At 50.8% G+C, this 23,462-nt stretch overlaps 9 protein-coding genes across 9 annotated transcripts; 3 read left to right on the top strand and 6 right to left on the bottom strand.

The window, feature by feature from the left end:
• Positions 1-244: 244 nt before the first annotated feature.
• Positions 245-692, top strand: N7481_004609 (uncharacterized protein; the record flags this gene model as incomplete). The annotated part of the gene is made up of 4 exons (XM_057263828.1): positions 245-285; positions 367-404; positions 460-530; positions 600-692. 4 exons carry the CDS (start codon positions 245-247, stop codon positions 690-692), a joined length of 243 nt encoding a protein of 80 aa, XP_057125489.1.
• Positions 693-1,143: 451 nt separating this feature from the next.
• On the bottom strand, positions 1,144-3,951 carry N7481_004608 (phosphatidylinositol N-acetylglucosaminyltransferase; the record flags this gene model as incomplete). Its single annotated transcript, XM_057263827.1, has 5 exons — positions 1,144-1,488; positions 1,551-3,233; positions 3,302-3,445; positions 3,631-3,723; positions 3,832-3,951. The coding sequence occupies 5 exons, from the start codon at positions 3,949-3,951 to the stop codon at positions 1,144-1,146; spliced, it is 2,385 nt and encodes a 794-aa protein (XP_057125488.1).
• A 443-nt stretch (positions 3,952-4,394) lies between these two features.
• Positions 4,395-7,291, bottom strand: N7481_004607 (mismatch repair ATPase MSH2; the record flags this gene model as incomplete). The annotated part of the gene is made up of 2 exons (XM_057263826.1): positions 4,395-7,196; positions 7,268-7,291. 2 exons carry the CDS (start codon positions 7,289-7,291, stop codon positions 4,395-4,397), a joined length of 2,826 nt encoding a protein of 941 aa, XP_057125487.1.
• A 488-nt stretch (positions 7,292-7,779) lies between these two features.
• On the bottom strand, positions 7,780-9,222 carry N7481_004606 (DNA replication factor Cdt1 C-terminal domain-containing protein; the record flags this gene model as incomplete). The annotated part of the gene is made up of 1 exon (XM_057263825.1): positions 7,780-9,222. One exon carries the CDS (start codon positions 9,220-9,222, stop codon positions 7,780-7,782), a length of 1,443 nt encoding a protein of 480 aa, XP_057125486.1.
• An 832-nt stretch (positions 9,223-10,054) lies between these two features.
• Positions 10,055-10,258, top strand: N7481_004605 (uncharacterized protein; the record flags this gene model as incomplete). Its single annotated transcript, XM_057263824.1, has 1 exon — positions 10,055-10,258. One exon carries the CDS (start codon positions 10,055-10,057, stop codon positions 10,256-10,258), a length of 204 nt encoding a protein of 67 aa, XP_057125485.1.
• Positions 10,259-10,598: 340 nt separating this feature from the next.
• N7481_004604 (uncharacterized protein) lies at positions 10,599-11,160 on the bottom strand (the record flags this gene model as incomplete). Its single annotated transcript, XM_057263823.1, has 3 exons — positions 10,599-10,787; positions 10,851-10,941; positions 11,045-11,160. 3 exons carry the CDS (start codon positions 11,158-11,160, stop codon positions 10,599-10,601), a joined length of 396 nt encoding a protein of 131 aa, XP_057125484.1.
• A 1,499-nt stretch (positions 11,161-12,659) lies between these two features.
• N7481_004603 (C2H2-type zinc finger protein) lies at positions 12,660-14,737 on the bottom strand (the record flags this gene model as incomplete). Its single annotated transcript, XM_057263822.1, has 2 exons — positions 12,660-12,833; positions 12,890-14,737. The coding sequence occupies 2 exons, from the start codon at positions 14,735-14,737 to the stop codon at positions 12,660-12,662; spliced, it is 2,022 nt and encodes a 673-aa protein (XP_057125483.1).
• A 4,606-nt stretch (positions 14,738-19,343) lies between these two features.
• Positions 19,344-20,793, bottom strand: N7481_004602 (putative Golgi transport complex component Cog5; the record flags this gene model as incomplete). The annotated part of the gene is made up of 2 exons (XM_057263821.1): positions 19,344-20,006; positions 20,119-20,793. The coding sequence occupies 2 exons, from the start codon at positions 20,791-20,793 to the stop codon at positions 19,344-19,346; spliced, it is 1,338 nt and encodes a 445-aa protein (XP_057125482.1).
• A 974-nt stretch (positions 20,794-21,767) lies between these two features.
• On the top strand, positions 21,768-22,902 carry N7481_004601 (class II aldolase/adducin domain protein; the record flags this gene model as incomplete). Its single annotated transcript, XM_057263820.1, has 5 exons — positions 21,768-22,038; positions 22,093-22,353; positions 22,416-22,548; positions 22,607-22,775; positions 22,828-22,902. The coding sequence occupies 5 exons, from the start codon at positions 21,768-21,770 to the stop codon at positions 22,900-22,902; spliced, it is 909 nt and encodes a 302-aa protein (XP_057125481.1).
• Positions 22,903-23,462: the final 560 nt, after the last annotated feature.

Raw genomic sequence — 23,462 nt, 5'->3', positions numbered from 1 at the left:
GTCGACACGAGATGGCAACGAAGAGATAACCTTGTGAAGGCTGTGAAAAAAAGTCGCGGATCAACTTGACCGCCTACCGAAATGAGATGGTGGCCTCCGGTGTTTAATTGGCCGATCTCCGGCGATGCTCGTCTTTTCCAACTCCAACTCCACCTCTGCCTCGCTCTATAACTTCAAGCGTGCATTTCAAAGGCTCAAGTTAATCCTGCTATTCATTTTCCACGGGAGTTCAAAATATTTCAATATGGCAGCCTCCATCGCGCCGGAATGCAACGAAATCAAAGAGTAAGTTTAGCCGAGAACAGCCATCAAGCTGTATATCCAGCCTTTATGAAGGTATCGACACACCAACACTGATTTGAATAGGAGATACGACACTTGCTTTTTGAAGTGGTACAGTGAGAGTATGTTTCTCTTTTCCACGCCATACAGATGACCACCGAGCTGACAGCAATCCAGAATACCTGCGTGGCAACACCACGTCAAATGAGTGTGAGGAGCTGTTCGGTAAATATAAGAAATGTCTGAATGTGAGTTCGGTATCTGTGATATCTGTGGATGTTCTTTTGCGGCTGACAGCGAAATATTTGGACTTCTAGAAAGTCCTCAAAGAGAGAGGCATCGATACGATGCTTGAGGATGCTCGCAAGAGCAGCAGCGAAACTGATTCCGAGTTTCTCAGGAAATCATGATTATATTTCGCATGGGGTCTCCTATACATGATCTCCACTCATTTTTTTTGTATTATACATTTGCAAGAGCGAGTTTGTTTTGGTCCGGCGCTAAGATTAAGAAGGTACTACTCATGGATTGGAGTTGTCTGCTCTCCTGTCTACATCCATCCAGCATTATACCTCCAGGGCTGCTAGGTATATATCTCTCATGCATCAAACTTGAACTTTTAAATTCTTCTTGAACTTGGAAGGCTTCTAGTACCCGGGTGCCAGAAGTGAAAAATACTCATACTTCCGCATTCATTCTCACACTATTATAGTACCAGTAGCAAGTACTACACTTAACTAAGTTAGATCCATGGATAGTAGATTGAAGTTTCTCCCGTGGTCATCTGTCATCATTGTTGTTGATATAAGAATGCTCAATCAAAGTCTATTTACTAGGGTATTATGGTACTAAGACTCGATATCATCGATGGCCTCGTCTCCGAGGATCATTTTGTCCAAAGTTCGGTGGCACTTTAGGGACTGGGCCCCCCAATGTTCCCATTCCGCCACCCATCGAGCCAGTCCCGGAGCTTCCGCTACCAGTCTTCTTCGGCTGTGTGAGCATTGACCAGACTTCCACCATTCCTGCACGGCGGGCCGGAAGCATACTATATTGCATGCTGTATAAATTACGCCGGTGGATGGGTGGAACGAAGCGTCCGGTAACAAGACAGAAGATAACGCGGGGTGCCAAGTAGTGCTTGCGAAGTCGATGGCCAAGTTGAAAGTACTGGTCAAACATTGCACGCAGCGGGAGAGGAATGGACTGGTTTCAGGAGTATTAGTAAATTTCGTGCCGTTGAAAGAGTCGACCAGATGGTGACTTACCTCAATGTGGATGTAGGAAACTGCAGAAGAGTCTGGATCTGTCGCTTGTTTGTCCAGCTCATCCTTTAGTTCGAATCGGATACCACCAGGTAATCTCTGCGAATCCTTCACGCGCAACATCAAGGCAAATAGAGGGAAGTGGTTAAGAAAAGCGAGACATGTATCAAAGGCGGCTTTCATCGAGATTATCAGCATGCGGGCCGATGCAAAAGTCAGATAGAAGACGATCACAGTGGGAAGAAGGAAGAACAGCACTGTAAACAGAATAGTGCCGAGTAGAAGTTGGTCGAGGTCATAGTCACATGAGTCAATTCGGTTGCGGAGAACGTTTCGCTTCTTTCCGCGGAACAGATGAAAAAGAGAGATGATGATGGTGAGCTGCCAATTGAAAATTCTCGCGGAGGCAATGTAGAAAGAGTAGATATGGACGGTCAGGATCGAGAGAAGGTCAGAGAAGAGCGCGATAGGCATACTCGCCCCTGCAAAGCTCGAACAGCCCACAATGTAGATGACAGCAGGAAGATAAGGTTGAAGGTTGGCAATGCAGGCAGCCCAGTTCTCGATGACCCATAGGAACAAGTCACCAAGGAAAGCTGCAAGCTCGTTGTTGAGTTTCAAACCAGCTGGCCAGTCCATTAACCATGAAATGGTCCGCTGCAAGCCTTCCACCGTCCAACCGGTCAGAATGATATTGATTTGCGATGCCACCCAGTTTGCGTTATCAATGATGTATGACCCGAGAGCAATACCAATGATCACATCATTTGCGACAAGCCATAAGCTGTTGTAGAATCGAATATAATCCGGGTGGCTGGTTGTGACACTTTCCCAGTTGTCTTTTCTTTGACGTAGTTTGACATACTGTATAGGCCAGTAGCAAAATTGCTGCAGCCGTATATCGACCTGTTGAGCTGTCGCAGAAATGTCCTTGATGGCAGCAGCGTCTGGTCGGGCTCGCCACTCTAGAATTTGCAAGACGACCTCAGCAACGGAACGATGACCAACCAGGCCTATGACGAATATCCGAGTAACAACCGGCCAAATCCATTGCCAGAATACATGAGCAATGCAGACCACAATGAACCCCCACAGCGTCGTAGCAGATTCTACTACTCGCTCACCGACACTCATACTTCGCTTGGCACGAATTCCAATGAGATGACTATTTTTGTGCATCAGCTGTGCCATCTCATAAGCACAATTGACCTGGTTGATTATAAGTGGGAGGGCCTGCTCTTTCTGCGACGGAATGTGCTTGACCACTGTATGGAGCTTTAACTTGTCAACCAAAACTCGAGCTCGCGCTTTCTCTTTCTCTTCTTCTGACTCAACGTTTGCCAGTATTGCACTTCCTTTCTCCGTTGTCGCCACCTTATCGCCAAGCGCAAGTGAAATCGGGTTAAGGGACATGTATTCCATGCGCGTTGGATGTGGGCGATGATACATTATGACCTGAACAGACACGTTCGCATCAGCCGAACACTGAATCTGCGGGGCCTTTGATGACGAATGCGTGGTGATATAGAGGTGCGAGGGATTGAATGATGTTGGAGGGGTGCGCGAATTGGCTGAGCCGAGAACGTGCATCTGAGAGCGTCCGCAAAGTGTGAATATTCGAACAATGGGATGAGGACTATTTCGAAATAGAATACCCGCCCGAAGCGCATTTTCGACATTCCGAGGCTAATAGTTGACGATTGCATTAGCATTTAACCGTTAGAGATCAAGGGTATCGGGCAACGAGCACGCACTTCAACATCCTCCAGAACTGTCAGAACGAATAGATCGAGCTCCGAATTCCGCCACCCCACGATCACCCCCGGTGACGAGGATCGCGGGAGATCATATGGCCAAAATACCCGTAGCAACCCATCACTCATGATCATGTTGTCATCCTCCGCTCAGCCTTCAGAATGAGCCCCGACGGCGAAGCTGTTCTCTGGCGGATACACCGAGATTCACGTGGCGCGGATGCTATTATATTCCAAGGATATCAGCCCCATGCGCTTCCCAACTATACACCTCATGACTCTAGATATCCGGTATTTGCTTGGCATCTTGAGCTACGGGTAGAGCTCACCTGGCTTCCCTCCTTCGACGCGAGGAAATTGATCGGCACGATGAGTAGAAAGAAGAAAATGGACAGGAAGACGAATCCTTTGAGAGTTCGTGTCTAGGAGATACAATTTGTGGTTAGCAATTGAAATCCATTGGCGCGCATATAGCCAAGCTTCAAGTGGGAACGGAGGGGCCACCTTGAAGCGGCCACGACAGCACTTACCACGACGCCGTGATCCCACGCAAAGATCGCCAATTCGTAGAGGCGGGTGACAAGATCCCACCTGGCGGTGATGTAGCCCGCGACAAAGATCCCAAGGGTGAGGACAGAAAAGGGGTGCATGAATCAGAGTGGTTTGAGCGGTCCGCGTATTAGTTTGCGCGCATAGCTGAAGAAGCGGCAGTCGAAGGCGTTTTAGAATTTCGATGGCAGTGAGAGGAATCAAAGTCGCTAGTCGGCGGGAATGGAATTGAGAAGAGGCGCGAGTAACATCAAGCAAACGAGGGACAGAGACGAGAAGGTCGACCCGCTCTCGCTGCCCCGAGGCGAGGCGCGTTGCGTCTAGGCCGGGAGAGTTGCCCCACGTGACTGACTGTGCCTGGATACTCTAACAGAGGAATAATTGATGTGCTTTTTCGCGCATAGAAATCATCTAGAAAGACATTTATGAATAATACTTGAAAGATGATCCCGAAATACGTAATGGAAGAATGTCTCATTCAATGTCTTTTCCGAGTGGTCCCTCCACCAACGCCATACTCCATAAGACAGCCTAGTCCCCACCCTTATAGAGCCTTAATACCCTGGAACACCTTATTTGCCTGCAGTTTGCTGTCCGCTTGGACCAAATCGCGCATGATCTGGCGTTTTTCTTCCGATGACAGCTCTTTGCCCTCGATCTCTGCCTTCCATTTCACAAGCATGTCCTTCAAGAGTGTGTTGCCTTCTTCCACCTCCTCTTGGGAGTATTTCTCCAGTGACGGTGTAGCTTCTTGCTCGCCGTTCTCAGGGTTCGCAGATGTAAAGTCTTCCAACTCCTCTGCCTTTTGACGAGCCATGTTCACAACCTTGTCGGGGAATCGTACAAGCTCCGCTACATGAATACCGAAGGACTGATCGCAGATGCCCGGCTCGACGCGGTAGAGAAGGGTGACTTGACGCTTCTTCTTTTCAGCCTCATCGTCGGCAGTGGAGTCCTTGCCATCGCCAATAAACGCCACAACATGTAGGTTCTTGACGGCTTGCTGGTACCGATCAGCCAGAGCGGTGAGCTCGTGGAAATGCGTCGCGAAGAGACCGAAACAACGAATCTCCGTCACGATATGCTCCGAAATCGCCCAGGCCAGACCGAAACCATCATAGGTGCTAGTTCCGCGGCCCAGTTCATCAATAATGATCAGGGACTCCGACGTAGCAGATTTGAGGATATTAGCTGTCTCGAGCATTTCAGCCATGAAAGTAGAGACACCCTTCAGCTGAGAGTCACTGGCTCCGACACGAGCAAGAATGCAGTCGAAGATGGTGAGCTCTGCTTCAGTACAGGGCACAAAGCAGCCGGTCTGGGCCATGAGCGCGATCACGCCAATTTGGCGAATGTATGTGGATTTTCCGCCCATGTTGGGACCGGTGATTATTAGGAAAGAGGATTCATCTCGAATCAAAGAGACATCGTTGGTAATGAATGAAATGTCGTCTTGCATTTCCATGCAAGGATGGCGGGCTTCCTTGAGCACAGTGTTGCCTGTACCCCGAGGATGCATTTTCGGGCGAACATATCCAGAGGGAGCATGGACGGATGCGTGGGCGAAGCTCACGATGACATCGAGATGAGCGAGGACACCAGCAAGCTGCTCGACAACCGGGCAGTATGAAGCAGCGACATTGACGACCTCATTGACAAGTCCAGTCTGGGTGCGGTTGTAGTTGGAGGAAAGTTGGTCGTGCTCCCGGCGCAGCGACTGCATTGTCGTAGTCGTGAAGTAGACACCGTTCTTCTGAGTAGAGCACTCTTGATATTCTCGCTTGTTGCGAATGCAGCCGGCTTCGGTACGAGTGAGACGGAAGCACCAACCATGCGTTCGGTGGTTTTCCATGAAAAGCTTCTTCTCCATTTCTTGATTCAAATCCTTCGCCACTCGGCGATGCTCCATGTCCATATCATATCGCAATTTGTCCAACTTTTTCCGAATGACACGAAGGCCCTCGTCAAACTCGGGCTTGATAATGAACTCGTGGTTCTCCAGCGCATCTAGATCAACGGTAGTTTCCACCATTTCCTCGAGCTTGGCCAAATTATCAGAGTGGCTGCGGATCTTGGTAGTGTATTCGGTTTCCAAAGGCGTCTGGTACTCTTCATCCATGACATCGCCGAGTGCACTCACAAACCCTGGAAGACGGATCGCTACCTGATACACCCGGACAACATCCTCCAGGTTTGCCTGCTTCCTCTGAAAGCGTTTGGCAAGTCGATACAAATCAGGAATAGCACGCAGGTGCTCTTCTTGCATGGTTTGTCGCAGCTCTGTATTGACCACGAACGCCTCGACCAGTTGCTGTCGCTTCTCGATAGCGGCAAGATCCATCAGTGGCTGTTTCAGCCACTGCGCTAACAAACGGCTGCCAACGGGCGTTTTGCAGTGATTTAATAGGCCATACAAGCTCATGCTCTTGACTCCATCCCGCGGACCGGGCATCAGGTTCAACGCACGGAGAGCGGAAGCATCCAGTTTCATATATTGTGACAGGTCATGTTGGTAAAGCTGGTACTGGCCGAAGTTGGTTGGGTCAGTCAAGACACCGAGATATTTGATCAAGGCAGACGCAGAGCCCATGGCAAGTTTGAGTTCCGTCTGAGGCAGAGTCGCAGCGGACCGTTCATCACGCAGCAGACGAGTGAGATCTTGCTCAATATCTCGGACTCCATAGTCCGCCGCGGGTCGTTCAGATATGGCAATACCGCAACTATCGGCGATAGCCCGGATCTTGCCCAGTTCAATGTCCTTCCGTGAGCTATCCATCTGAACTAGACATTCTTTGACACCGAGCTGGATAACCAATGATTCGAAGTTGGAGAAAACGTCGTTGTCGATGAACTCGCTCACACCAAGCTCACGCACACTGGCATCTGCAAAACACACGCCGATGTTTCTAGCCTCACCCGCACGAGCTGATATCTTGACAGCGAGAATAATTGGTGCCGAGTCCATTGACAATGCACCAACACTCCCCAGCTCCTCCTCAACATCTTGGAGGTTTCCCGGGCTAGCCTGCTTTCCCAGCTTCCAGTTGCCCTTGCCCGTGCCACCAGAGACCCAGATTTCAACCCGCTTATTCAGTCTGAATAGAGCCTCGCGCAGAAAGTTGCGGAAGACAGTAATGCTCAGTGTGACGGAGGCCAGACCGCCAGTCTCACTGCGGCCAAGGTTGCGAAGGACAGAAGTCGTCTTGTACACAGTACGAGCGATGAATTCGGCATCGCTGCCGTGGGAGGAGTACCAGTCTCCACGGTCAAAGACACGTATCGTTTCATTGTTGTCCGACTCGGGGAGGGATTTGTAGAAGCGGATGAAACCAACTTCGTCGTCGACCTGTGGTGTTGAGAAGATGGTTAGCCATCACTTGCTGAAAATTGACAAGAGTGAGAATTTTGGGAACAGACCTTGAGATCCGGTCGTGAAGACATCCTGTCGATGGTTCTGCAAACAGTGGAAGCAGAAGCAGTGAAATCACCAGGCCTTGAGGAGTACTGTACTGTTGCCCATTGGCGTGAGCAGCGACGCGTGCCGGGCCGCGGGCGCGCCTGCACGTGATATGTCCACGCGTAAAGTACCAGGGCTAGTACTCGCCGAGATAGCCAGTTGGAGACACCAACATTATACTATTTGATATCCTACCCGCTCTCCTACCCAGTTCTATACTCAGTAAATAGGAAGTTCTATAGTTGGGTTGTTAAGGTGCGAATGTCCAGGTGTTGTTCTTTGTTGTATGTATTATATTAATTTGAGGGTATTGTCGGGGTCTAATAGCTAAAATACCTCCTGATAGTGGAGGGTAAGACATGATATGCTAGAGTACAGGAGGGTATCAAACAACGCTGATGGAGGACCGCTTGGAGACCAGCTCCGAAGGGTCAATATGAAACATCCACACAATTCGACGATCCAAGATCTTTCAAATGCTTCTTAGGATGGAAGTCTGGACGCAAGAGCCAGTCTTGTCCAAATCTGCCTCCAATTGAGCAACCTTCCTCCCGATATCCTTTGCTGCGATATCCTTGCAGGATTTCAGCACCACCGAGCGCATCTCATTGATCGTCACAATGTTGATCCAGTGTCCGGCCACACGAGCGTCCGCAAGAAGCTCAATGCACATCTCCACTTCCTCTCTAGGAATAGGATTGCGAACCGAGTCGCGCACGTGCTCGACCATAGTCTCGAGCTTGAATGGTTTGCGTTGAGAGGCGAGCATCGCTTTGATACCAGTTCCCACGTATCCGGCAGGGCGAAGAAGGGCAAGGATTCCGGCGACTTCTTCAACTCGTTCGGCGGCAGACTGGCGAACAAGCTCCTTCTTCGTTGGCGGAGGCGGCAGCTTAGATTGGACAAGCTCTTTATTCCTAATTCGGTCAAGGAGACCTTGTCGGCGATTGTTGTTGGCCGCCAAGGTCTTTGGACCGCCGTTCTCTATCTCTGAGCCCATCTTCTCGGCTCTCATGCGGATGATACCTCCTCTCAAGTCCTGCAGGCGTTGTTGACCTTTCTGGAACGCGGAAAAGGGGGCAAGGGACTCGTGGATGGGGGCGAGACCAAGGGTTTCAAGGAACAAAGCCGGGCGGTCTTCTTCGGCAGCCGCCTTCAAGGAGTCTTCGGTTTGCTCCCAAAGGAGATCAAATGCCTGCTCAAATGCATCCTGCAGAGCTGAAGGTTGATCGTCGATCTGAACGGCACGCTCAAGGCAGACTTTTCCAAGGCCATAGTTGGCTAGACGATAGGAAATATCTTTGGCCTTCAAGCTGCGCTCCCAGACCCAGACCATACGTTGAAGGTCCTTAGGCTGAACCTTGCGCTTCTTCCAAATGCGGGTGACGCTGGGAAGGAATTCTCTCAGATCAGCGGGTGTTGATGGTCCATTGTGGGCTGCGTGGATAGAAAGGGCCTGAACCATGGCCGAGTGGAGGTCGATGAATTCGGAAATACATTTGGCACGAGGTGCAATTTTCGGCTCGGGGACGACTTTTTGGAAGTTGAGAGTGCGCTGCTTAGAAGGGGTGTTGGGTGTGGAGGGAGATTCGGCGATTTTGGCTGAGGTACGCGTGCGGCGGCTCGGGGTACGCTTAGGCGAGGCATAGTGGCCACTGCGAGGCGAGGCAACAGACAGTTGGCTGAGTTTCAGAGTCTTCGATGGGGTCTCGGGTTCTTCAACAACGGGCTGTCGGTTGGAGGTATCCACGTTTTCAAGTTCCTGCAGTTTTCGCTTCTTGGACGGGGAGACTAGAAGGGCCGCAGATTTCTTCGCGGGCAATTGTGGTGTGACGCCGGCCTTAGTTGCCCGACCAAAAACTGAGATTCCTGGCTGGGCCTGAGGAAGACAGGGCGCTCTGGCGGTGCGAGACATCGCAGCTGCTGTCGGCAGGTCTTTTTTCCACTTTGTGGCTTCCGAGAGTCGATTGCAGTTGGTTGAGGAAGTTGCGACGGATAAATGCAAGCTGCGAATAATCAGGGTAAGAGATACCTAGTATTATGAGAAAAAGTGAGGTAAAATGAGGAAAGCTCAACTGTGGAGGAAGGAAATTAAAGTCGTGTCTGACAAGGGGAAGAAGACGCGGTTAAGACGCGTCGCGTTGAGAAACGCCCTTAACCCAATTGGGGGGATAATTAAATTAGAGGGTGGAGACGCGTCGCGTGGATCAGGTTCGTTCAGCACAACGTGTAACAGGAAAAGAACAGAATTATAGATTTGGAATTTGGGATTTGGGATCTCAGAGTAAGACGGAGAAATAATACTCTCAAAGATGTGGGACTTTTCAGATAAAATAGATAAATGGACGAGAGACATCTCAGTGGGGTGGTATTCTCGTCACTATGGTAATCCCCTGGCATCGGAATGTGCCCATAGACTGCACGGGCAAATGCCCGACGCCCCCGGCCCGCTAATTGGTTTGTGCTACTACTCCGTAATTCTGCAATTAACCCGACTGCTGCGAATCAAACAGGTGCGGCTGGTATTGGACTACAGAGTACTCCGTACTCCGTACCTACTCTCGTATGCATACGAGTATGGGGATCATTGGGGGTATTGCGGCCACCTGGGCAGATGTTCGGCATAATCCGATACAGGGCTACCTAGTGCTGAGGAACTGGGAGTGATTTCCTTTGGAATAGTGAGGGGCCAACCTCCTTGCAAATGAGTCTGAACTCAGATTGAAGCCGCCGCCTCGGTCAAAAATATGTCTATCCCAACAGGCGTGCGGATAGCGTATGATGGAACGGCTCCGTCCACACCAATTGAACAAGGACAGATATCAAAGCCAGAATTTGAGGAGAATTTGCACCAACTGAAGCGAGCAACTGCTCTGGTATACCAGGGTGAAGCGCACGCCATCGTATTCACGCCACTGAGCAAGATCACTATGTATGGCTGGGATACATGAAAAAGATGAGCTGTAATTGTTCGCGATGCTTTTAAATAATGCAAACTAAGTCGTAGAGGATCGATGGAATTCTACCCAAGTACGAAGTATGAGCTGCGTCTATTTCTTTATTAAATCAACCAGGGATAGGTATCTTAACCGCGGCCGCCTTCCACCTACTGGGTAGCTACTAGATAGAGTATTTATAAACCATACGCGGTGATGAGAACTCGAACAGTTCAAAGGGGATAGATTAAAGTAACAATCATGCACATCATAGTCATAGAGTATCAGTAGCATAGGACTGCAGCCCCAGCGACCCAAGCAGCATCATACTCAAAATATAGAGAATGAGCTACTTCTATTTCTTTCCACCAAACCAACCAGAGACATTTCCCTTGGCTTCTGCCGCCTTCTGCTCAACAGTCCGATCCACCTGGTCGATCTTGTCGCGGGCGTCCTGGCGGATTCCATCGAACTTATCCTTGCCATCCTGGGCTATTTCGGGGATGCGCTCGTCAAGCTTGAACTTGGATCGGGCATTGTTGATCTGTATTTATCTGGTCAGCGACGTGGGAAGCGACAAAGAGGACATTCAAAGTCGAATTCATACAGCTTCATCAACTTGGTAACCGGCTTCCTTGCCAATTTCTGCTCCCTTCTTTTGCGCATCATCGCCATGGGGGGAGCTTTTCGCGCGCTTTCTCGGCATCGACTAGTTGGGTCGAATGTTAGTTAAGATTACAATGCTGATTGAGATAGATAGTCCCTTGGATTTCTCAAGCAGACAATCAGATCATAGGGTACGCACATTTCATTTCCTTCTTGGCGCCCTGGACATCGCCGCCAGCACGGTAAAGGTAGTACCCGCCAGCGCCGGCAGCGGCGAGACCGAGGTAGAGGCCTGTTCGGTTCTTCGACATGATGAGATCTGATTTGAATGTGTGAAGGGAAAAGGTTTCAAGGAGACAAAAACCGGACAAAAGGAGAGAAGGGGTAAGGGATGTCTGCTTTTTAAAGGAGCCAGAACAAAAGGTCGCAGCCACGGGGCGATGACGTCTTCCCAAATGGAGCTCCCCGTTCACACTTGGCCGGTTGTGGCCAGACCTGTTTTCGCCTGCTACTTTACGGACATAATATATTCGGGGTGGGTGAGATGGATCTCGTTATGTCAGTGAATTTCATTCTTACTACTGCGAATTGGTGAACGGGTTCTTGCTGTTGCTTTATTCTCTCTCCTTTGACTCGATCACCCCACGCCGCAGAGCAACCAGAGCTGCTGCACCGACCCCGACGTCACCGACCAGTCATAGTCGCCTCGAAATTCCGTCTGCTATCGCACGGACGACCCACGGTCCCTTCTTCACAGACTAGATTTGGTCCATTCTCATCCATGGGATGGCCTCTCTCATATGACAGTGCTGGGCATCTCGATAGTTCAGAATGCGGGAACGGGTCGATCTTTTTCCAGTCTTGCGGGGTAAACGTCATCGTTTCAATGGTCCCTTACGTACTCGTAGCTGTGCCCAATATATAGTACTACTACTACCACCACTACCACCACCACCACCAGAGTCAAGGATGTTATATATCGATGCAAATTTGCATGTTCAGTCATATTGAGAATAAACATATCATAAGTTCAGATGAAATCCCGTATGTAACATGACATGACATGACATGATATGATCCACCACATGACAGAGAAAGAGAAGACGGATCAAAAAGGATGTGTAAAAAAAATGAAGTAAAATAGTATAGTAAAACAGGCAACGGAACTGGAACTATAGAGACGTGGAGAAACCACCGACCAAATCAAGAGGAAGCGGGGAGGAAGACAATGTACGGCAGGCGGAGTGTCGAAGAGATCGAAGGCACACCACGACCAAGAAAGGGGGAGGGGAGGGCGAGTGAAAACCAATTCGTCGAGGCTGGGGTATCGGTCATGCACACGATTTCATCCAAACGCTCCTGCTCGAAACGCCAGGATATGCAGCAAAGAACCGTCAACCGGGAACTAGAACCGACCAGAGGAAAAACGAAGAAAATAAATAAAATAAAAAACAGAGATCAAAGACGAGACCAATCAAAACCAAACCAAACCCAACATACTCCCAAACACACAAGGGGATTTCATTTCATGTATAAATTCGTTAATTCGTCACTTCATCAGGAGCTCTGCACGGTTGTGGGTTAAAAGAAAAGGAAAAGAAGAAAGTAAATAAGACGGGCAGGGGATGTGCCCTCAATTACTTTCTTGAGTGGTGGTTGTAAGAGAGCGAGTGTTGAGTATGAATGATGTGAGGGATTCCAATGGCGATTTAAATCCATGCCACATATTCGACGTGGATGACAGATGCTTTTTCTTCGACGAGAATTGTATATAGCACCCATTGTTCAAATATTCATCGGGTACGGCAATTTACAGGAACAGCTTGGCAGTCCCTTTGTTTTCACTAGTTGCGACAGCCACCAGGGCCTCAAGCCGTCCCATACCAGAATCTCGTGCGGAGGAGTCTGTGAAGGCATCCGATCGGGGCTCTTGCTCGGCATGACCAGGGTAGCCGTCGGCGTGAGAAGCTTGTCGACCACAGATCTATGACGGCATTAGTAACCGAGGCGAGAGCCGTCCGTTCGAAGAGGAGTTCCTACCGGTTGCGGATGAGCGGATGGAAGTGAGGAGTCGTGAGATTCAATATATCCGCTGCTGTGTACGATCGCTGGATGGTACTCGACCGAGGTCGTGGATGGGGTGTGAACTCCTTCGCTGCTGCTGGAATCTTCTGGGGAAGTGTGTGACGGTCGGCTTCCAGTCGAGAGGTTATGCGCATGCCCGCGATGCTCCTCGGGGCTTCGTTCCGCAGTGGGTCCGAATGTCGGTTGGTAAGATGAAGAGGGCCGAGAGGAGACATTATGAAGTTCTTGAATGGTCTGTTGGCTCCACTGCGATGCGTCCCTTGATAACCGCCGATCACGGATATCAAGACCCGTCAGATTGGTATGCAGAGACATATCCCAAGATACATGGCCACGACGATGACCGGGGCCAGAAATTGGAGGCGCGGGCCGCACCGACGGTTGAGAGTAGTTGAAAGTGGAGCCAAATGCCTGGGTGGAAGTCGGTGGAGGCGGGCGGTGTTGATTATCAAGCTGCATTGGGCTCGCCTTTCGAGTAGGTGGAGTCAAAGGTCGCTGCTGGGAGACAACTTTATCGAAACTCTCGATTCCGGGTAGTCGAGGTGGTTGCTCAGTCGAGTTGTTGACTCCGAATGATGGAGGCTGGACGGTGTCGGGTGTATGATATTGACTCAGGCCGCTAGTGCTTGGCCGACCAAACGTAGGGTAGGTGGAAGGATGCCAGGTTCGTCTCCGCATTTCGGCTTCGGCAGCGCTGATTGTACTCTCGTCCCGTGAAGCCGGGTAGTTGCTGCTGGTAGGGCTAGCAAACACACCAGCTGCAGTTGGGTAGGGAGGCCCAGCGGGTGAGTTGGCGTAAGCAGGAGGATACGCATTTCCATGCTGTGCGAGAAATGGATTGCTACTAGTTGGTACAGAAAGCCGGCGGGCAGCTGTCTTACCCTCCCAGAAGCCGTGTGACGCAGTGGACATGGGCGAGGCGAAATGTGGACTGCTGCCTGCTGCGGCAGAGTATGCATTGGATGGGGTGTATGGCGAACCTGTGGCTGCAGGACCTGGAATGCCACGAACTTGGCCCGGTGGCGTACTTGGGGGCTCTCCCATCGGATCCAGTCCTAGTCGAGCTCGTGCCGTCGGGTCAGTGGCCATCATCAACGGCGGAGGCCTACGCCGAAGCTCTGGGGGTTGACTATATGTAGAGGCGGTAGATGTGATACTGGAGGTTGAGAGATTCCGACTATGGCCTCTGCTGTGGCCTCCCTGGCTGCCTCCAGTACCAGCTCGTGCCCGGCCAGGAGGACGTACTCGGTCTGTTCGTACCTGACGTTGAAAGCGGGTGCCGGTCGCGGCTAACGAGTCACCGGGGATCTCTTCGTTCACGTGGACGGTCTGTGCATGTTGTCGAAGGTTGTCAAGTCTTGAAAACCGGCGAGAACAATGACACTGAAAGGGGCGTTCACCGGTGTGCTTTCGAATATGTCGGGCCAGGTGCTCGCTGCGGGTGAAACTCAAGTTGCAAGGTGGGAAATCGGTACAGAAGAAGCGCTGTCCTTTCTTCTTTTTTGAGGGAGGCGCATTCCCTTGGTCGTCTTCCTGGTCGGTCAAATCATTTTCTCCCTCCGAATCGCCGTGCATCGTCTCGTCGGAGTTTGAAGAGGTCCTCGTATGACCAGAGGTTACCGTCCGCACGGAGACGTCTTTTTCCAGTCCGGTAGTCATGGCGCCGTCGATGCGTTGCTCGGTTGTGGAAGATCGACCCGGGGTGGCCGGTACGCCATTTGGATTCGCACGAGGAGTGGTCGCACCATCCATGGCGGTATCGTCGGTCATGGCCGAGGTGTTGACAGGGAGGAAGGAAGCCATGATCGGCGACGTAAGAAGTGGAGGCGGGTGATGTCAAGCTCGCTTGCTTCGGAGCGAGGGGCCAGAGGCGAATAACAGAAAACCACCCTATCCTCCCGCGGTCGCAAAGCCGGCAACACGATCCGCTTCACTCAGTCCCAGATGCGATAGGGAGTCTATAATCTATGTCGAGGGGGTGGAGATATCGTAAGAGCCGCCAGGCTAGGCCGGCGTACTCGGAGGGGAGGGAGATGCGGAGTCGAAAGGCGAGATTGACTGTGAACATTCGCGCAAAAAAAATAACTTCAGTAACCAGGGCCACTACAAGAGGACAAGGACAATAGATAATCTCGACACGTACGATTAGGAGGCTGGCGCTTACTTGCCTCTCTTTCTCTGTCTCTCACACCTGGAACTCTCTCTCTCTCTCTCGAACACACCCGGACACACACGGACAAAGTATTCTTCTTCTGGATTTTCTCTTCTTTTTCTTTTCTTCTTTTTTCCTCGTTTCTTTTTTCCTTTGTGGAAAGAGGGGGGAAGTAAAGAGGGGGGGGGGTTAAAGGTGGAAGATGGACTGCACCGCAAGATGTGGCGACGCAAGGGTTGGCGAGGGGGGGGGGGGAAATGTGGGAGGAAAGGGAAACGATCGTTAGCCGATCGCAAGCATCTCTTTCAAAAAAGGCACGTTGCGAGGGAGACCGCCACGCGAAGAACTGGGATCGTCGAAGGTGGGGGAGGTTTCAGGGTAAATAAGCCTGGTGGAGATACCGGAGAGCTTTAAGAAAGAGAAGTACGAGTACTCGTATTGTCGTATGAGGTAGATCGAGATGATCAAGATGATCGAAGGCAAGGAAAGAGTATAGCCAAAGGCCTAGGGAAGGAAACAAAGAAGAAGATGCAGAAGATGCACTAGAAGAAGAGAAAAAAAGGAAGAAAACCTGAAGAAAGATAGAAGGATCGGATAGAGAGAGAAGCACAGAGTGGGAAGAAAGCCAGAGTGGTGACGACGAGAAGAGGCTTATCGGAAGCGAGGGGCAAAAGAGCCCTTCAACTCAGCTTACGCCGAGTCAGATGGAAGATCCCAGGAATTCGAGGGCTTCCGGGCCTACCGACGCGAATCATCGAGTGTTTCACCATATCGCAGCAACCCTACTACATTATACAAGACAAGTACGAGTACATCCGTACGAATACATAGGTTGGATCTTCAATAAAATTCCTACCTGTCCCGGACAGTGCCTGACCACTCTGAACATAGTACTGGTGGACAGTCACAGTCGAACAGCCCGGGATATCTAAAGGCACCAGGCACCTGGCACCTGGCACCTGGCACCTGATGATTCAACCAGGTTCCTCGAACCACCGATACATCTTAGAAAAAAAAAAGTCTTTGACGTTGACCACTGTCCCCTCTGGTGGAGCCAATCGACCGGTCCGTTTGGCGCTGGTGTCCACAGGTTGGTCGAGACCACACCCCTCTTCCACACCCGTTGACTTTGGTATAGTTCGGTCTGTTGGAGACACACACGCACACACACAGAGAGAAAGAGAGAGAGAGAGAGAGAAAGAGAAAGAGAAGGAACGAGAGGGCCATTTGCTGCCCATGCGACCCCCTTGCATCCGATGTATCTCTTGCAGCCGAACGAGTTCCTCGTCATACTTCTCCCCGGTCTTCGATTCGTACGTTACCTGGTTAGGGGTCCAACCTGGCTATTCCGAATGGTCCGTTCTTTCGATACAAAACAAAAAAAATCTCCGTGTCTGGCCCCTGTCACAGAATGAAGGGAGGGGCCCAGTGCTAAAACGCCACAGCATGCGTTTTGGCTCGAGCCTCGCATGGCCCACGGATGAGGTACGATCTGGCCAGCCTCTTCAGTACGAGATGGCAAGATGCGGGGATTGATCAGTCTCATCGTTGGATCCCAGGGTCCCCTCCGATATACTGTACGGAGTACGGAGTACCCTACACTCGTATAGTCCCGAGACTAACCACCTCGGATATCATAGCCATGAGTCCCCCCCTAGCGCCGCCCAAGGTTAGGGTACCATACCATAGCTCTGAAGAGAGTTCATCCAACCACTCTCCCGCGGCGGAAACCCTTCCCCGCTCACGGCGAGCTGAAACCTTCAGGGCCCGGTGGCCACCGACTCGCCCGTTGAGGATCACCGTGCCTGCGTCGGGGGTCGTGTAAATTTGGTAAACCTTTGGAAGATCTTGCCCCCCCTCTCTCCCCCCACCCCACTTTCTTCCCCTCCTCCTTTTGCTGGGGTTCTCGGCCTGGGGCCTTGTCTGCAAACGGCACGAAAGATGGAAGATGATATCCATGATTGCCGCCTCTCCAAGTAAGGTCGTACAGCTGTCCATCCACATGACGATGATGCAGGCGAGATCCCACGGTACGCGAGTACTTTAATGTACTCTAATCCCGCAATATTCTCCAACAATGTTTGCCTTGTGTTTTGTAATTCTGTTTTTTTATTCTTTTTTATTTCGTTTTTCCTGTTCGGCATCTCCCCCTTTCGTCCCGGGATTCTATTTTGCGTACGTCGGCATCCTTCTCCCCGAGTCAACCCCAACCAGCCTTGGGTGCAAGAGAAGAGGGGGTTTGGACCTAGAAAACCGCGCACGGCACTTGGATCCGTGACGCCACCCGCCATATTGATGATGTGCTTCATTTCTCTCGATCAGTAAATTCTCTCCTCGTCCTCGATTTCCGATCCGTCGCACCATCGGAGACACGGCCATGGACTGGGGGAAAGAGAAAGTGGGATCCTGCGCCACGATTGGTGCAGACACCGTGGGATACACGTATGCTGAGACACGGTGCCCACCTACCATTCATATCTGGAGCGCGTTGTGACTTGACGGTTGACACCACCGAGATGCAGATCAGCGCATTGCCCCTCTATCATCGGAGAGGAGAAGAGGGGGGCTGTTCAATCAAGATGGTTCAAGACGAGCCATGCTGATTGGCATGGAAATCCAAGGCGACAGCAGGCGGCTGGGAGGGACCAAGACCAGTCCGAGTCGGGTACCTGTAGGTACAAATGCAGGGCGCCACGGCCAGACGCACGGCCTGGTGGCCAAGTAGAGCCAGGTACCGGCTGCAGGGCTTATCGATAGCCTGAATCATGCCCTCCACCAAGCAGGGCCACGGCGGTGATGGGACCATCTAGGATCCATCGAGGACTCAAGGATCCCCAGGTTGGCCTAGTGGGAAGTCTACGATCGACGTAGTGGATCGGATGACGTCGTAGACTCCGTTGTGGCGATCCTGCGATCTGACGGGCGTGTATAGTGTGTAGTCTAGCGTCGTTCCATAATTGGATACATATGTACATCGTACTCGGTACATTCCTGCCGCCATCCCCATTCCTTTTCAGTTCCTGGTTTCTCTTTACCTTTTTTTGGAGGTCCATGCAGGGGGTGGAGAATGGCCGATCATCGCTGTTTCGCCTTTGAAGCGGTCAGGTGGATGCAGATGACAGGTCTCCGCGCGTGGCCTCGTCGATTTTGTGCCCCGCACGGCCAATGACGACCCCGCGCACTGCATGGTGAGCCAGGAGGATCCATGTACCTGAGGGGGGTGTCGCAGAAAGGATGCGTACCTGGAGGGCCTTGGCCAGAAAAATGGCACGGACGGGCACAGACACTCTCGCTGACCTGGCCTGAGCTGGGGAAAATGTCGGTGATCCAGAAGATGAGGCTGTTCGGTACTCTCCCGAACGATGCTCGTCTATACATACACGTGATTTTAGAACGGGCGGTCTTGGGCGTACAGCGCTGTCTCTTTCCCTCCTACTGTTTCCTCATTTTCACATTCTGCCCGTCTCTATATGAGGCCATCTGATATCTATCTCTAGATAGTGACCCCATGAGTACGTGCTCGCTATCAAGGCTCAACAGCTTCCCTCCGCTCTTCGGAAAGATCGCCCTCGACTTACACGGCAACCTGTTCTACAGCCCGGTGGGACCGTGTACTCTCAGGCTGTACTCCGTACATGGCACAGCAAGGCAGCCGAGTCAAGCTGCAGTGCGCGCGGTCAGGTCCCAGCCACCTTCAAAATATGATCTCAGTAAGCCACCCGGTGTATCGTGCAAGAGTCAGATGACTTCTTATTCACCGTAAAATCTCCGAATCCCGGAGCCTTTGGGCAATACGGCCTCACTCCTAGTGCTAGAGGTCTGAATGGTTCTTCAGCTAGTGTCACCCAGTCATCTTCTCAAGGTTCAAACCACCGTTTCCAGTTAATTTGCCTTTTTCCCTCTTTTCTGTTGTCCCAGGTACCTGGGACATGGCTGCTTTAGATTCCTGAGGTAGACAGGCCCCTGTCACGCTGGTCTCAGATCGGGTGTACCGCGGAAGGTGGAACTGGAGTTACATGGGTCAGATCAATGGCGAGGTACGTATAACTAACGGAAGTCAGTATAAGATGGAGAACATTGTCACGTTGGGGTGACATCTTGAGGGGTTGAAAGTGATATGTGTCTGTTCATTATATTTTGTAATCATCTCCTTATGATGACGTCTATACGAGATCTTTTTTTTTCCCAGACCACAGGCTTCGCTAAAGGGGCGCATTAACAACATTTGAAGCCGGATTATGGTCACGGTGATCTACTTCAACGGCTCAACGGCCCGACCACCGAGCTAACCATTACCGCGGCTTCGCGTTCCCAGTTTGCCGCGCTCACGGGGTCGGTCCCTGATCGGCTCTTGTCGGCCATTACTCCGGCAGTGGAGGCCTGCGAAGACCGGAGCACACAGTCTCTGATCTCGGCTTTCAAGCGATCCCGATTGGAACGTAGAGTCCGAGCTGACACGCCGCCGCGATTGATTATCTCCTGAACCCGGCTAGAGAGGGATGAGGCAAGTGAACGCCAGTAGTAGGATGGCAGAGAAGATGTGTCGAGATTTCGAAGTACCGGTTGTAAGAGATTAAGCTTACTTTTATCAGCGGCGGCCTCGGCATCTGACGCAGGTAGGTCGACATTGGTGCTGGTCAATTCGAGGAGAGGATGTGATGGTGCGCGGAGGTTTCGTAGAATAGTCTCGAAAGCCACAATGTCCTGACAGCGTGCGGATACATCTCCCAGTGCTCGATCCATTGTAGGCAGTTGAGACAGGGATTTTGCGAGAGTATTCACGGAACTCATAATTGCCGTATGCATGTAACCCTGGACTGTTGAAACAAAAAGCTCGGGTTTGTAGTCGATGGCTGAGACTGGTTCTCGAGGAATGGGCGAAAGGAGATACAGAGTCGCCGCCGCTGTAGCCAAGCGTGACTTTGAATTGCGGGTTTGCTTATAGTTCGACCCTGATGATTGGCCATTTGAGGCGCCCCCCCGGGCTAGATATCGAAAATTGATTGATGGTTTGCTGGGCCCTTGACTTGACCATATTCTCGGCTGGAATAACAAATTCGTTGCGCAACGTGCGAGTGACTTTGACTCGATCTAGTCCGTATCCCTCTTCGTCTTCCGAGGAGGCCAAGTACATCTGTCGCAAATTCAGGATCGTATATGCCGCGCGCTCTAGAGCTCGGAATCCTTCTTTGCCTGTTGTTGCAGTCGCCCCATCGACACCAGTTGAAGACTGACCGGCAGTGCCACGGCCCAATATCTCCGCAACCTGACTCTCCAACTGTCGACCAAGTCCGAGACAGCGCGACACGGCTCGTGCCAGCCGAACCGTCGCTAATGACTTCTCAGCGGCAATTCGAGCTTCGTCCGCCGCTTGCCATTTTTGCACAACCTCTTTCTCTAAGCGCTCATATCCTTGTGTAACTGAAGCAATCTGTGTCCCCGTTTCCTTCAATATATGTTCTGCGGCTCCTGTTTGACCCTGCGTATGGGCCAGTAGTGGCAGGGCGGATCTCGTAGTTAGGCCGTGGATGTGGGTGTCAATTTCCTGAAGATCAAAGAGCACCCGTGATAGTGGCGTCGATAAATCTAGAGGTGTGTCTGTGGCATTGTTGGTACTGAGTACAAGTGTATTGGCGAACCCAGACGGCGAGAAGTCAGGGTCTAAGAAGGCCTCGTAGTCAATGTAGGATGGATCCCCTTCCGTCATAATGAATATGTGAGACGTTCAATAGGAACTCAATGCTTCGAAATGAACGTTTGTGGCCAGACGCCGAGGCGAATTAACAGAAACACGGTGGGGTATCAAGACTCAAGCGCTCACACGCAGCATTTGTAAGGTGGCAGGTCTCGACGATGGCTGCAAGGCGAATTTGGCTCGTCGATAGGGACTATAACAGAGTAATTGACCGATTGTATCAGACCACGGGCCTTTCTTCGGCTGGGCACGAGTGTCGGCGGGGTTCGTGGAGTAAGACAGCTGTCGCGACCTCAGGAACCTCCGCGATATGGAGCCCTGATAAAGGTCACGTGCTAGATGTTCTAGCCTGAGGCTGCCAACTTATAGTTCTGTGAGTACCACTAACATTATCGCTCATTTGGCCGATGCTCCCTTCCAGACTTCACAAATTCTGATCCTAATTCCAAAATAAATCCCCCAATTCCTCATTATAGTGCCATATCATGGAGAAATGAAAGGAGAGAGCAACCTTGGAATGAACAACTAAAGGGCTATACTAGAGAGATGATGCAAGATCAGACGGATTGCTCCAATCAAGAGCGCGATTTACCAGCAAGAAGATCTCGTTCAGGATGACTCTTCAATCTATCAGGCAAAGAGCAGCGCACAGAAGTCCGACACGCCTTCTTCTGACACTTAACCGAAAGGGAGTGACACCTTCCAATGACAACTCAGGCGGGGTTTGCGGGGTGGGCCCCCAGAGATAAGCCCTCCGTTAAACTTTCACGGGGCCATTTGAAGCGTGCCAGTGGCTAAGTTACCTTCCCTGTGCATTTATCTGTAGAAAGGAGATTTGGTAGGCGATCCCGTCCGCCTGATTTTTTATTATAAAATGCGCATTCCCGTTTGGCTGATTCACTCTGGTCCACACTCCAGATCTCAATATCCGTCTTCAACTTGAAGTCAAGAGGATTGTATAGTCGTGACCGATCTTGTCATCCAAAATGACTACCGCTACATCCACACAACAGACTCAACGTTCGTTCCTCCTGGCTGGTGAGGAACAGATCACAGTCACTCCCGCAGCCCAAGATGCCGCCTTCCAGTCCCTAGCTCGAGGAACCCGCGATGGTGCCCTGAAGCTGCGCGGAATCCCTACCTTTTCGGACCCTCTTGCGCAGCGACAGTGGATGAAGGAACACATGGCTGCTGCCTTCCGCTATTTCGGCAAGCTTGGATATGGAGAGGGTGTATCTGGACATATCTCGATGAGAGGTATGAACTAATCAGATCATGATGGAAGCCTAGGTATAAGCTAACGTACTAAAGACCCTATCCTGAAGGACCACTTTTGGATGAACCCATTCGCCAAACATTTCTCCACTATCAAGGCTTCCGACTTGGTGCTTGTCGATGATGAAGGTTACGTTACAGAGGGTGGTGCCCAAATTCCCATCAATGAAGCTGGCTTTATGATTCATTCCGAGATTCACAAGGCTCGACCTGATGTCATTGCCGCGGCTCACACACATGGCATCTATGGAAAAACGTGGAGTTCATTTGGAAAGAACATCGAGATGCTTACTCAAGGTATGTCTTTGTTGACTCCTGAAATTACCATAACACGGAAATATTGACTTGATCGAATGAAGACGCATGCAATTTGTTCGGCCGCGTGGGCGTCTACGAGGACCACGGTGGCATTGCTCTCTCTCAAGATGAGGGGAAGCAAATTGCGGCTGCCCTTGGCAAAGATAACATTGCTTGCATTCTGCAAAACCATGGGTGAGTGGATGAACGCAAAAATTAAATTGGCTCCTTTCTTCTAACGAGGGGATTCTAGTCTTCTGACCGTCGGCACAACGGTTGATGAAGCTGCCATCCTTTATTCTTTCTTGGAAAATGCTTGTCAATCGCAGCTTCTGGCTGAGGCTGCTGCTGCCAATGGCATCCCCAAGAGAATTATCAACGACGAGGTCGCTCAATATACCGCCAATATGGCTCAGAACCCCGTGAGTGACAGGAAGTTGAGTATGAAATTGATATTGTACTAATAATTTATAGCACAATCTTTACACTGAGTTTCAACCAGAATTCGATCTGATTGTCGAAGAGAGCAATGGGAGGGTACTCCAATAAAGGACGGTTGCTACAGTATTCGGCGAGATAGTACACCATTTAAAGAAAATTAGAAACGAAAATCAGCTTCACATGTGTTTATTGAATAGTGAATTTGGTTTCTGACGAGCAGATTGTTGTCTGGAAATTTTATCTCTAGTTGATTTTCATGACATGACCAAAACACCTCCAAGCTCCCTTGTCTCCTGTCTTGAACTGCCGAGATCAAGATCGCAATGCAGAGAACGTAGCCTAACGGGGCCCTTGGACAACAGGAACAGCAAGACGAGGGATACTACTAGTAGTGTGTTACTGTGATGCTATAGTGAGCTAGCACATACTAGTATCGTAACAGTGCTGAATTATTCAAGAGTTAAGCTATCGAACATATTGCTTCAAGCTTGCGAAGGTGCTCCTTGCCCACTGTGGCCCACAGCCCAGGTGGCATGGAAAGTTTCCAAGGTTCTGTTCAAACTGACTCCAGTTCAACAAACAAAAACTACTCCAAGTTAGTGTGAGTACGTACTACTAGTACTACTCTGTACCACAAGTCCATCAACATCCTCTTCGGTGAAACAGTC

This window comes from Penicillium waksmanii (genome assembly GCF_028829765.1).
Source record: "Penicillium waksmanii strain IBT 27052 chromosome Unknown utg000004l:1.0-5674109.0:1.0-5678898.0, whole genome shotgun sequence".
NCBI classification, from domain to species: domain Eukaryota; kingdom Fungi; phylum Ascomycota; class Eurotiomycetes; order Eurotiales; family Aspergillaceae; genus Penicillium; species Penicillium waksmanii.
Note: the sequence above shows the minus strand (reverse complement) of the source record. Positions and strands in the feature narration are given on the sequence as shown.